Raw genomic sequence first — 13,315 nt, forward strand, 5'->3', positions numbered from 1 at the left:
ATAAAGCCATCTGTGTGGGTAAAAGTGCCAAATGTTTCCCGATGGTGTGCGGCACTGACGCTCATCTGATCCGATAAACAAACAACCAGCTACTCTTCATCTGCACCTTCGTCTTCTAATAGGAACTCGCCGATTTCCGTCTTCATTGCAGCCCTGGGCAGTAACAGAAGAGAGGGGATTGTCATATACTAAGCAGAGGAGAGTCACGTTTAATTAAGAAAATAAAAATTTCAGCTTCATTCACCTCCTCTGGCGTTTCTCTGCCTCAGATGTTATATACGGAGGCAGGGAGTCCAGCGCGGTCTGCAACACAAACACATTAGATGTGTGGATGAGAGGCTTTCTGCTTTAGATAGGTGTTAGAGCTGTTTCCTAATTCTGCTCACTTAGCAGCTGTTAACAAAGCAGCTGAATTTCTCTCATTTGAGAAGAAAGGATTTTTACTTGACAAGGAAAAAGAAACTTGAGCCACATTTGTGTGCTGTTTTGAATCTGGACACTTCACAAATCAAGTTGAAAAGCAGTGTTTTGTTATATTTTTAATCTTCATGGAAACAGTTGTGGAACATTAACATGAGGATCAGGGATGTTCCAGGAGCATAACTAGGGCAACACAAACTACTACTTTTTAAAATAAAGGCTCAGTCAGTGCTGTCATGGTGTATAGCTGAGGTGTTCTCACCATGTCTTTAACGGTCAGTCTACAGCTGTAACACAGGAGACTCTTCAGGTCTGGAGCTACAGGAACCCTGAGGGTCAAAGAGAAGCAGCAGAAATCAGGAAATAAATAATGACTCATTAATGTTATGTTAGTTTGGGCACATGGACGTGTTTCATCTCAATAATTCTAGTGGATCTGGGTGATGTAAAGAAGGCATGATAAACAATACTAACAAACAACTAAACTAAAAATACAAGCTTAGGTGTGTCCTTAGAAGAACAGCCAAGTCTCTCTCTCTGTGTCCGTCTCTCTCTGTCTGCCTGTCTCTCTCTCTCACTGTCTGTCTCACTCTCTCACTGTCTGATACCCAGCTGTAACACGTCTATACCGTTGAGAAAAAACACAGAACAGACAGTGTTCTGAATGAATCTGACCTGGGAAGAAAACAGAAATGAACTGAAACAGAAAAATGTGGTTCCACTCACCTGGATGTAGAGCAGCAACCATCATCCCCACAAGCTTGATTCTGTCCCCGACAACAGCCTGCATCACTTTGGCCTTTTTCCTCCAGGGTACACCGGGACAGCTGCTCTGACATCAGTGTGGCATTAAACGCAGTGGCGTCTTCTACAAAAAAAAAAAAAAAACAGCATTAACATTAGGGAATGTTTTACCATCATCTGAGAGGAGTCAATGCTACAGAGTGAAGTGGGCGGAGCCAGCTTAGAGAATAAAGTTGTGGTGAATATCAACAAGACACTCAGAAAGCTGAGCACTCTTTATAAATGTGCTTTGACACTTTATATACGTTCAGTCCCTATAGGAGTTCGGGTCACAGATATCAAGCTCGATATTTTCACAATTCCAGCAGATTTTTGGGTTGTGTTACATCACACCACCACATTCAGCCAAAGATCTCTGAGTCATGTGTGTGGAACATGAGTACATGAGTGTCTTCGCTGCTGGGAGATGAAAAGCAGAATCCTTGGAGTAATTTTCCTTGTTGTATCCAGAGGCGATTCAAGGATTTTCATATAAAGGGGGGTGAGGGTATAATAATAAAAAATAAAACTGAATAAATGAAATAAAATAAAAGGTTTGACGGTAAACTTATTCCAGCATTCCACTGTATTGCATAGATGTGTATAACATTTGAGTACTGAACAAGCCAAATACGAGTCTTCCTGATCTCACACACACATGTCCTCTGATCTTCGCTCTGCGACGCCGCGGTCTGTGGATTGAAGAATACGCTGAAAGACGGGGAGGAGCTGAAGTCTGCCTCCGTTTTCAAATGCAATTTAGAGGGGACTGAGGCGATCACCAATTTGTGTACAGTTTATGGAGAATCACAGAATTTTTAGGGGGGCTGAGTAGAAATATTAGGGGGGATAAAGCCTCCCTAAAAACGGCCTAGTGACGGCCATTTTGTAAATTACAAAAAAAATTACGCTAGGTTTATTGTGGCATAAAATAGCATATAATAGCTGTGTAAGGTGATAAAACGATCCCATGTGCGAAAACAGGGTTAGTGCTGCAACTTGCCTGCTCTGGTGTCGAGAGCACAGAGGCAGAGGAGACACTTGGCAGCAGCTTCTGTCCTGGAGCTCTGAGGAGGACACGCTGTGTTCAGCTTCTCGCCTGTTCTATAAAGAAACCGATGGTCAAAATCAAATACCTTTTAAAAAAACACTGAAGCAAAGACTGCATGCATGTGCAGCTTGGTCTAATGTCCATGTGAGTCACATTTTACATTTACATTACATTAATGCCAATTTGGTAGATGCCCATATCCATAGCGACTTATATTATATCTCATTTTATACAAGTGAGCAATTGAGGGTTAAGGGCTTTGCTCAGAGTCCCAGCAGTGGCAGCTTGGTGGACCTAACTAACCGATCAGTAGTCCAACACCTTAACCACTAAGCTACCGCATCCACACCTACCTGTACACAGTGCTGACGGTGGAGGGAAAGTCAGCCTGGAGTTTAACCACAAAGCTCTCGGTCAGTCGCTGGATACTGGCTTTATCAGCAGTCTGAAATTAGAAAAAGCACACAGAGAAATATAAATGAAAATAGAAGACAGATCAGTTCCTCCTGTTTCCGTAAACAGGACCCGGATAAATGATGACGTCGTTCTACACACATACAGACGCTTCCACTCTGAGCTGTACATACGGACCAGTTCCTGCAGAATTGAAAATGCAAATGAAAGACTAAAACACCCAAGTTGTACTTAAGTTTTATCTTATCGCTTTAAAACTCATCACTTCAGGTGGAATGGATCCTAACCAGCAGTAAAGTTGGAATATTTTAAAGTCTAATTTCCCCAAAGGTGGAAAAGGAGAAAATTGCTTTTAAATATTTGATTTAGACTGCAGTACAAGAACATCTAGGACACTTTGAAAGCTGGGATCTGATTACGAGGCGTTTTTCCATTTCATTCAGCTGAGCAGCTCAAAAGCATGATGGATGGAATGAAGGGCTGTTTTAACCACCGCGTGTTTAACCTGGCTCCAACATTAGCTGTGCAGCAAAAAGATTAAAATGTAAATAAAAACACATAGATTTGGTAATATATAATATTACCCTAATATTTCGGGTTTCTTTAAGTTGAGATGTCAGTGTACACAGATCAGCAATAACATTAAACCTGTATAATATTTTATAGAGCCTCTTTGTTGCACCAAAACAGCTCTGACCAATTCAGTTTTATTTGTATAGTGCATGGATTCTACAAGACCTCCGAAGGTGTGCGGTGGAATCAGTGATGCACTGTGTGTACTGACCGCTTTCCATCAAAGTCAGTAACGTTTTCAGCAATTTATGCTACAGTGGCTCTTCTGTAGACTCGGACCTCACTGGTTATCCTTCACTCCTCATGACTCTGTCCCTGGTTCATGGGTTCTCCTTCCTTGGACCACTTTTGGTATAAACCAATCAGCCATAACATTATGACCACCTGTCTAATAATTGTGTTGGTCCCCCTTTTGCTGCCAAAACAGCCCCGCCTGTCGGGGCATGGACTCCACTAGATCCCTGAAGGTGTGCTGTGGTATCTGACACCAAGACGTTAGCAGCAGATCCTTTAAGTCCTTTAAGTTGCAAGGTGGGGCCTCCATGGATCGGACTAATTTGTCCATCACATCCCATATGGGGAATTTGGAGGAAAACTGGTTGTTGCGCTCATCAAACCAATCCTGAACCATTTTTGCTTTGTGGCTCAGTGCAGTATCCTGCTGATAGAGGCCACAGCCATCAGGGAAGTAGCATCCACATGGATGGCAGGACCCAAGGATTTCCAGCAGAATATTGCTCAAAGCAAGACACTGCTGTGTATCCTTCATCTTCCCATAGTGCATCTTGGTGCCATGTGTTCCACAGGTAAGTGACACACACACACACACACACACACACACACACACACACACACACACACACACGGCATCCAGGTGATGTAAAAGAAAACATGATTCATCAGACCAGGCCACCTTCTTCCATTGCTCTGTTGTCCAGTTCTGATGCTCACGTGCCCATTGTTGGCACTTTCGGCGGTGCACAGGGGTCAGCATGGGCACCCTGACTGGTCTGCGGCTATGCAGCCCCATACTGTAATGCACTGTGTATCCGGACACCTTTCTATCAGAACCAGCATTAACTTCTTCAAAAATTTGAGCAACAGTAGTTCGTCTGTTGGATCGGATCACACGGCCCGGCCTTCGCTCCCCACGTGCATCAATGAGCCTTGGCCGCCCATGACCCTGTCACCGGTTCACCACTGTTCCTTCCTTGGACCACTTTTGATAGATACTGACCACTGCAGACCGGGAACACCCCACAAGAGCTGCAGTTTTGGAGATGCTCTGGAGTCGTCTAGCCATCACAATTTGGCCCTTTGTCAAACTCGCTCAAATCCTTAGACTTGCCCATTTTTCCTGCTTCTAACACATCAACTGTGAGGGCAAAATGTTCACTTGCTGCCTAATATATCCCACCCACTAACAGGTGCCATGATGAGGAGATAATCAGTGTTACTCACGTCACCTCATCTGTGTATATTAACCACTGTATACAGGGATCCCTAAAGACCTGCTGCTTTAAAGTAGCTGTAATCCAGGCCTCTAGTCATTACAATCTGCTCCTTGTCAGAGTCACTCAGATCCTTACACTTACCCATTTTTCCAGCTTCAAGGACTGACTGCTTGCTGCTTAAGATATCCCACCTCATGACAGCGTTATTCAATTCACCTATTAGTGGTTTTAATGTTAAGGCTGATCGGTGTATGTTACAGTCAGAAAACCCCAATTCTGTCCAAAAAACAAGCAATTGGTTTTCCCAGACCACCAGATAAATGTTAAAATAATGTTAAACCCTTAAATATTGGCACCCCTAGCAGTAGCTTTATTAGTGCTACTCTGTTGTCTATCTAGGGCTTTTAATCTTACTGTCTGAGACATTCACACCTACTAGCCTCAGATTTACTCTGGTCAACGTTAGTCTGGATGAAGTCTTCCTTCAGTCTGGGTGCACGCTCCTGTCTCCTGAGCCCTGATAAATGATGCCACTTCGCCGTCCTTCTCTAGCTCACTGGAGCAAAAACAAACTGTGGAGCCTTGCCGCTTCACTGATGTCTGTGGCATTGTGGCAGTAAGAAAGACAAAGTGAGGAAGTAACCGAGCTGTACCGTGTCTACTTCCTCCCTCCCTCTGCTTTATAGCCCACTATCACACCTCGCTAGTTTGAAAAATGTAGACAATTAAACCTCATGGCCAAAATCATGTACACTCCCCCAAGCACCTTCTTGCTGCTTCTGAAGCAAGACTTTACACAATGTTTACTAGGAATAAACAAATAAAAGCTTATATTTAAACAGGAGTAAACCCGGCTGGGATTGATATCTTTCTGTAATCACACCCGGTAGTAATAAAAGACATTTTGCAAGACTGAAGTATAATAACATCAGAGAGGAAAAGCTGCATGGCTTCAGAAACTAGCAGTGAGCGGAGCATTCGCCTCAAAACACGCTCTCACCTTGGTGTCCAAGCCTGGGATGAAGACAGACTGCACTTCAAACAGCCTGTTATAGAAGCCGATCTCTTTGGAGGAGTAATCCCTCATGGGGCGCACCATCACCACGTCACCGTACCGAGAGTCTGAGAAAGCCTGGCAAATAGAGATGGATAGATATTTACTATGTCTTTGTATCTGGCGTGAGGCAGAGTGAGCAGAATGAGCGGTTCGAATGTTGCTCAAGGGCCTAATAATGGCTCTCTGGCAGAGATCACACAACTATAACTGCTTTTATGATGATATTTACACTTTTGAAGTTGTTTACTTTTACAGAGCCAGTGCACAGTTCTTTATTATACGAGAGTGTTTTGTTGTTACAGTACATCATGCCAGGATGCATAAAAATAATATAGACATTCCAGGTTATTTGCTAAAAGAGATTCAGACCAATCACAGACATCATGTGAACACTCACACATGGACAAGGATGTAAAGTAACATCATGGACTCTTGTCTTGTTACAGTACTACAGCATGTCACTATAGTTATTTATTTATTAAGGTCCATCTTGCTCAGGTGTAGTGTTACAGTCTAGCAGATCTCACAAGGCTCATGTCCGAGTATCGAACAACACGTTCACCAGGCTGTGTAATAGAGCAGGCTGTTTGACACAAAATATGGATTGTAATATACGAGGCGTAATAAACATTTCACTGTAATCAAAGCCACACTCAAACATGGAGCTTCCTTATCAACTGTTTTTCATGAGCTATTATGAAGGAATACTAAAATACTACAGTGATGCACTGACCATGAAGACAAAAACATCAAGACACACAAAACGTTCTTCTTTATCTGCCTCACTCTCTCCCTCTGCCTTCTGCCTCACTCATGCTCTATTTCTGCCTTGCTCTTACTTGCTTTCTCTCTGCCTCGCTCCAGCTCTATTTCTGCCTTGCTCTTCCTCTCTCTCGTTCTCACTCCCTCTCTGCCTTACTCTCACTCTTTCTCTCTCCCCCTCTATCTCTCTCTCTCCGTCTCACTCTTGCCCTCTCTGCCTCGCTCTTGCACTCTTTCTGAGACAGCACTGGATGACTCAATCTGAAAGAAGAAGAAGAAGAAGAGGAACCATCATCACAGTGACTGGCAAGTCATAGCTAGCTGCAGGTATGAAACTCCAGCTTCAGACATCAGCATTGCCAGGGTTATTTTGTATTTTTACAGGAAACAGATTAGTGTGTTGTAGTTAAAGCTAGAGCTCTGTGCAGTTTTTCGACTATGAAGGCTTTATGAAAAGTCAGGAACCAACAAATGCAAAATTACATATACTTAATTTTGCATTTATTATTTTTTTAATATAATGTTGAACGCTCCACTCGTTCACCCTTACACTCAACTTTGTCATTCTTCCACATACACAGAATATAAAAAAATGAAATGTCTAGCATATTTAATGTTTAGCATATTTAATTCACATCACTGTTATTTATGTAGTGTTTTTTACCACAAGGGAATTATTAAAAGCAGCTTCACAGAAAGGTAGCTCCTACTGGGTCTTGGCAATTTGGATCCCCTGCGGATGTGGTGGACGTCTTGCTGAGATCTGGCAACCCTGTACAACAGTCTGGCCAGAGTCCATGTTTAATAGCTCTGTTTCATTTTGTGTGGTATTAAATTTCACTTATTGTGCTTCTATATGTGTTGTGTCTGGAGAATAAAGTGGCTAATGCTGCGCTGTTCAGCTCTGCACTGCACTGTTGTCCAGGAGCGTGAGGAAGCACATGTCCAGTCTGAGTGTGCGATGATTTACACATGCAGTTTGCACACTGTTAAAATGTTAGCTATAAAGTTCCCTTGTTTGTAAGCCAATGCAGTACTAAAGTTGTTTAATTAATCTTATTTAATTAGTCTGTGTGTGCGCACTCACTGTATCAGCTGCCAGAGCTGCCCCTCGTCCCAGAGAGACGTTAGTGAGCAACTTAATGGCCAGACGTGTACAGCTGTCTCCCGTCATCACCTTAGAGTAGCCGTTTATCCGGGCAGTGTGCAGTATCAGGTGCTGCCTAGACACACACACAAAAACACACCCACAATTATACACACACACACACACACACAACTGCACACCCTCATTTCAGATTAGCATACTCACAGCAGCCTTCCGGACCCTGGAGAAAGTCCAGACCCTGCCTCTCTTTCTCACACATACTCTCAATCACTTTGTGTTTTCTCATTAAACTTTGCAAGCACTCGGAGTTATTGACTGCAACTGATCTCAGGGCATACTTCAAGGCCCTGCTTTTCCCTGATGACTCAGACGCCACCAACAACCAGAGACAGAGACAGAGACAGAGAGAGAGAGAGAGAGAGACAAAGAGACAAAGAGACAGAGGGGGACAGAGACAGATGGGGAGTATCATGGAGTGGAGACAGCAATATAAGTGATGAAAAATGAAAAAGGAGGAAGACCTGCCTCGCTACTGTGCTATTAGAGTCTCTGACGTGATTCTTCCACTGCACAAGTGCTTGAACAGAGCTTATGGAAGCTGAATTAAACAAAAGGATTCCAGAAATAATCTTTAACCTTCACAAAGCCCAGCTACTCATTTTAATACAGACATAGCAAGGTTTTTTGGTTTAAAATGTAGAAAATCGATCTGAAAGCAGCGATGATGAGGGGCCAGGCACCGAGAGTAAGTCATGTTTCTAGGGTATTAAATTAACAGATGGTGGTGATGGCCTTGTAAAGAATAACACACTATTATTACTGCTACTAAAATAGCCATTTATGATGGAGACAAAAGGTGAGCTTTCTTGTGCAGTACCAAAAAATCCAGTACTGAGAATCCACTCTCTATTCCCAGTTATTGAAATAGCTCTAATCTTGTATGTTTAGTGTGCATCTTTTACCAAGAAAGGTGGATATATTTTACTCTAAAAGGTAATCATGGTTCAATTCTCTGCCATTTTAAAAGGTGAACTATAAATCACATTTGCGATTATTTGTGATGTACATGTTGTACAAAACATGTACAACAATTACAAAATCCTCTCACATGCCAAAGGAAGGCTACAGGTCCATCCAACCTCCTGTTCCTGGTTCATGTCCACATAGTATACGTGAAGTATATTTATGAGATCACAATTCCAACCAAAAACTGCATTAAAAAGAGTTTATTCCAGTGCTATATATTATTAGTGCTATATACTGAACACCACATATGAATTAATTACTTGTTTTAAATGATAATGCTGGTTAAGGTAAGTTAGTAATGTAAACTAAGACAAGAAAAATCCTTTGAAATAGTTCCAAGACTTGGACAAATGATATAAAAGACTGAGAAAAGTGTGCTTCTGAAAGAATGAAGACGATGGATGCATAGGGTACGATGTACTGGTAGGCTCAGTTCAAGCCTCAAAACTGCCAAGCTATCAACGTTGATCAAGGCCCTTAACCCCACCTGCTCCAGGGGCGCTGTACCATGGCTTGACCCTGTGCTCTGACCCCAGCTTAATAAGCTGGGATATGCGGAAACCCTTTAGGGGCAGTGGCGGCTTAAGTGGTTCAGGTTCTGGGTTGTTGATCGGAGGGTCGGGGTTCAAGCCCCAGCACCACCAAGCTCCACTGTTGGGCTAATTGAGCAAGGCCCTTAACTCTCTCTCTCCTCCAGGGGTGCTGTATCATAGCTGCCCCTGCACTCTGACCCCAACTTCCTCAGCTGGGATATGCGAAGAAAAGAATTCCACAGTGCTGTAATGCATGTGTGGCAATAATAAAGGCTTCATGCCCTCAGTTCTTCATTCTGCAACGTAATAATCGCTTCAAGTCTTTAATTTTACAGTGACATATGAATAAGAAAAATGACAGTGAATCACAGCAAGTCTTAGTGCTTTTACCATTCTAAAATCTGTGTTTAATGAATTATACTGAATACCTGCGATATGTCTTTAACGTCATGATGCAGTAAAGCTCACCTCAGTGTGTGCAGCATGTCCTGTTTGGCTGTTAAGGTTTTCAAAGAGGAGAAAAGTTCCTCTAAAGCCAGTTTGTGTTCAGGTTTGTATGCGGAGGCCTGAAGGTGAAGTCGGCCTAGTGCATCCTGGGATTCCTCCACTGCAGGCTCCCCCTGGCCCCGGGTTACTTCACTCCGAATGTGCTGATCCACTGCTGCTTTGTAGCTGGCGCTGGAGCTGGGCTGCTCACGACGACCCACAGGCTCCAGCACCGACTCGGGCAGAGTAAAGACCTGAGACACAGCCATAAACACCACACTCTAACTGTTAGATCAGCTCAAAGCCGAACACAGCTAAGGTAATAAGAATGAAGGTCAAATGCTTTGTCTTGTGTTTTTGAGTAACAATTGCATCAAAAGTATGCTATTTGGGAATATCAGATATAACGAAAAAGATGATGCAACCGCCTGAAAGGAGACATGGAAATGACAGTCCTGCTCCAAAAACAGAAATAATGAGGCCAAAACAAATGATGTTACAAAGATGAAAGCGTTAACAAGCACAGAGACTTGTAATGAGGGACGGCACTGTAATTAGAGCAGGCAGGTTTTTAGAGCTGTGACACTGTTTGAAAGAACAGGAGTGCAGATGAACAGAGTCAGTTAACTCCCAGGAAAAACTCTGACTTCTGTTGCTTGCTGATGCCTGAGGTGTCTGGGATCACAATGTAGCGAGCAGAAACGTGTCCGAATTACTTTTACAAAACTCAAAACCAGTGAGCGGGGAAAATACGCTCACTGGTCACTTTATTAGGAAGATTTCTCTTTCTTGAGGCTGGTTACCTGCTCCAGCGGTACGATGTGGTACGGGAATCCAGTCTTTTTGAAGATGCACTCCAACTGAGCTACAGCTTTCTCCCTCTTCTCAGCATTCTGACCACACACACCACCCTCTAGATCAGAGAATAGATCATCCTAAACACCTTCATTATGCTAAAAGAAAACCCACAGTATTATGTTTTAGTATTATTTTAACTGTCTATGTAATTACCATCTATGTAGATGATGCCAGGCATGAATCTTAACTTCTTGGGTGCATCTCGACTTAAGCCCTGCAAACAGGAAGCATTTCATATTAGACGTGTCTGAAATGAGTTGAACAAGGTATACTACAGCTACACCAACATTCACTTGTAGACACTGTTCAAATTCTCGTTGCACTTTCTTTTCCAGTGCTATGTGTCCTGTACTGTCTTGTTTTCTTTTGTATTTTCTGTCTTCCACTGGTTGCACACATGGCACTTTATATAGCTAGGACAAACTTTCTGTCCCTAGCTCTGTGTTGTTGTTTTTGTTCTGTAGCTGTATGTATTCTGTATTCACTATGTACTATGTCAGCTATATATGGTTGAAATGACAATAAAAGCTTCCTGACTTGGCTTGACATCTTATTAAATGTAGGCTTTTTTACTGTATTAATTATGTTCATAGACTACCAAAAATTGAGTTGAGCTTAAATGATCAAATGTTAGGCAAATGATTGAGTCATGAAAATGTCCTGGTAAATCCCCATTTCCTGGAAAGCTGCTCCACTGCTTACCTCTTGAACCTGCGCTAGCATACAGCTGGACGTTAGTCCTCCCGAAACAGCCAGCAGCACCTAAAAGTTACCAAGCATTTTAATAAGTCATGTCAAATCTATAGACGACGATAATACTTGCTTTATATCTATGCTTGCCTTCTCTCCGGGAAAGATGACACGATTCTTCCCGAGCATGGCCCGGAATTTATGTATGAAGTACTCCTTGAAGCAGCCCCTGGAAAAAAAAAAAAAAAGTATATATCATTTAATAAACATCATGATTTGACTTGTGAGATCATGGTGACAGTTTTGTTCCTCCTCTAGGATGTGAATGGGATCAACAAGAAAATCACTTTTCTCTTTACCCAGTGTGATAAGAGCTCAAGGCAGGAAGCAGTAGTTGATCCAGTTTAAATCTAATAGACTGATATAGAGACTATTTACCTACAAAAGGCATCTCCCACTCGGATGATCAGCACTGCAGTGCCCTCTTTGCACTTCATGCATTTCTTTGAAACTCTGGAATCAGAGGTTAAACACACACCATATTAAACTCTATGTGCATCAACGTCAACTGTCTATATGACCATCAAATCTCAAGCTCCTGTCTATATGACCATCAAATCTCAAGCTCCTGTCTATATGACCATCAAATCTCAAGCTCCTGTCTATATGACCATCAAATCTCAAGCTCCTGTCTATATGACCATCAAATCTCAAGCTCCTGTCTATATGACCATCAAATCTCAAGCTCCTGTCTATATGACCATCAAATCTCAAGCTCCTGTCTATATGACCATCAAATCTCAAGCTCCTGTCTATATGACCATCAAATCTCAAGCTCCTGTCTATATGACCATCAAATCTCAAGCTCCTGTCTATATGACCATCAAATCTCAAGCTCCTGTCTATATGACCATCAAATCTCAAGCTCCTGTCTATATGACCATCAAATCTCAAGCTCCTGTCTATATGACCATCAAATCTCAAGCTCCTGTCTATATGACCATCAAATCTCAAGCTCCTGTCTATATGACCATCAAATCTCAATCTCCTGTCTATATGACCATCAAATCTCAAGCTCCTGTCTATATGACCATCAAATCTCAAGCTCCTGTCTATATGACCATCAAATCTCAATCTCCTGTCTATATGACCATCAAATCTCAATCTCCTGTCTATATGACCATCAAATCTCAATCTCCTGTCTATATGACCATCAAATCTCAATCTCCTGTCTATATGACCATCAAATCTCAAGCTCCTGTCTATATGACCATCAAATCTCAAGCTCCTGTCTATATGACCATCAAATCTCAAGATCCTGTCTATATGACCATCAAATCTCAAGATCCTGTCTATATGACCATCAAATCTCAAGCTCCTGTCTATATGACCATCAAATCTCAATCTCCTGTCTATATGACCATCAAATCTCAATCTCCTGTCTATATGACCATCAAATCTCAATCTCCTGTCTATATGACCATCAAATCTCAATCTCCTGTCTATATGACCATCAAATCTCAAGCTCCTGTCTATATGACCATCAAATCTCAAGCTCCTGTCTATATGACCATCAAATCTCAAGCTCCTGTCTATATGACCATCAAATCTCAATCTCCTGTCTATATAACCATCAAATCTCAAGCAAGTCATGTCAATAAACTCACGCAGGCAGAGATTTCTGTTCTAGGGAGCTGGCGTACTCTTCGTCAACCTGACACATGACTAAAGCTGGGTTTTATAGCGTTAAAACAGTAGAATCTCAATAATTCTAAACACTAAAATAACTAATAAAACAAACTATCAAAGTTATGGCCATGCTGTTATCATTTACTAGCTGCGTCGGCGCTATTTGATGACGCATTGACTCCTGTCGCTTTTTTACTGACGTTAAATATTGTCCGTTCGGCTGTTTTCCTGATTAATTGTTTCTTTGCTTTTTTTATTTGGACTAACAGATACAGTCAACGCTGTCATTGTAGGTCAGTCTTTTAAAGCAGTCATATATGAAAGTCAAGAGTGAATATACGTTGCGATTAATTTGCCTGAACGCGAGCGCGTCTATTGTTTGAGAAAAAGCTGTCGCAAAGCATCATGGGG

At 42.1% G+C, this 13,315-nt stretch overlaps 1 protein-coding gene across 1 annotated transcript; it reads right to left on the reverse strand.

Moving 5' to 3' along the window:
• Positions 1 to 14: 14 nt before the first annotated feature.
• On the reverse strand, positions 15 to 13,089 carry ctu2 (cytosolic thiouridylase subunit 2 homolog (S. pombe)). Its single transcript, XM_058382101.1, has 15 exons — positions 12,883 to 13,089; positions 11,654 to 11,728; positions 11,366 to 11,444; positions 11,228 to 11,287; positions 10,679 to 10,739; positions 10,471 to 10,580; positions 9,650 to 9,921; positions 7,602 to 7,737; positions 5,696 to 5,827; positions 2,608 to 2,699; positions 2,207 to 2,307; positions 1,147 to 1,288; positions 683 to 749; positions 245 to 303; positions 15 to 153 (listed from the first exon to the last, which is right to left on the reverse strand). Exons 1-15 carry the CDS (start codon positions 12,936 to 12,938, stop codon positions 90 to 92), a joined length of 1,506 nt encoding a protein of 501 aa, XP_058238084.1. The 5' UTR covers positions 12,939 to 13,089; the 3' UTR covers positions 15 to 89.
• Positions 13,090 to 13,315: the final 226 nt, after the last annotated feature.

Source organism: Hemibagrus wyckioides, linkage group LG27, assembly GCF_019097595.1.
Source record: "Hemibagrus wyckioides isolate EC202008001 linkage group LG27, SWU_Hwy_1.0, whole genome shotgun sequence".
Classification (NCBI taxonomy): domain Eukaryota; kingdom Metazoa; phylum Chordata; class Actinopteri; order Siluriformes; family Bagridae; genus Hemibagrus; species Hemibagrus wyckioides.

Excerpts from the sequence above, each read along its gene's own strand:
- ctu2 (XM_058382101.1), bottom strand. The coding sequence starts at position 12,938 with ATGTGTCAGGTTGACGAAGAGTACGCCAGCTCCCTAGAACAGAAATCT. Across the intron at positions 5,828-7,601 it reads CAGCTCTGGCAGCTGATACA|GCTTTCTCAGACTCTCGGTA; the intron begins GTGAGTGCGCAC and ends TCTATTTGCCAG. Across the intron at positions 154-244 it reads GCAGAGAAACGCCAGAGGAG|GGCTGCAATGAAGACGGAAA; the intron begins GTGAATGAAGCT and ends GTTACTGCCCAG.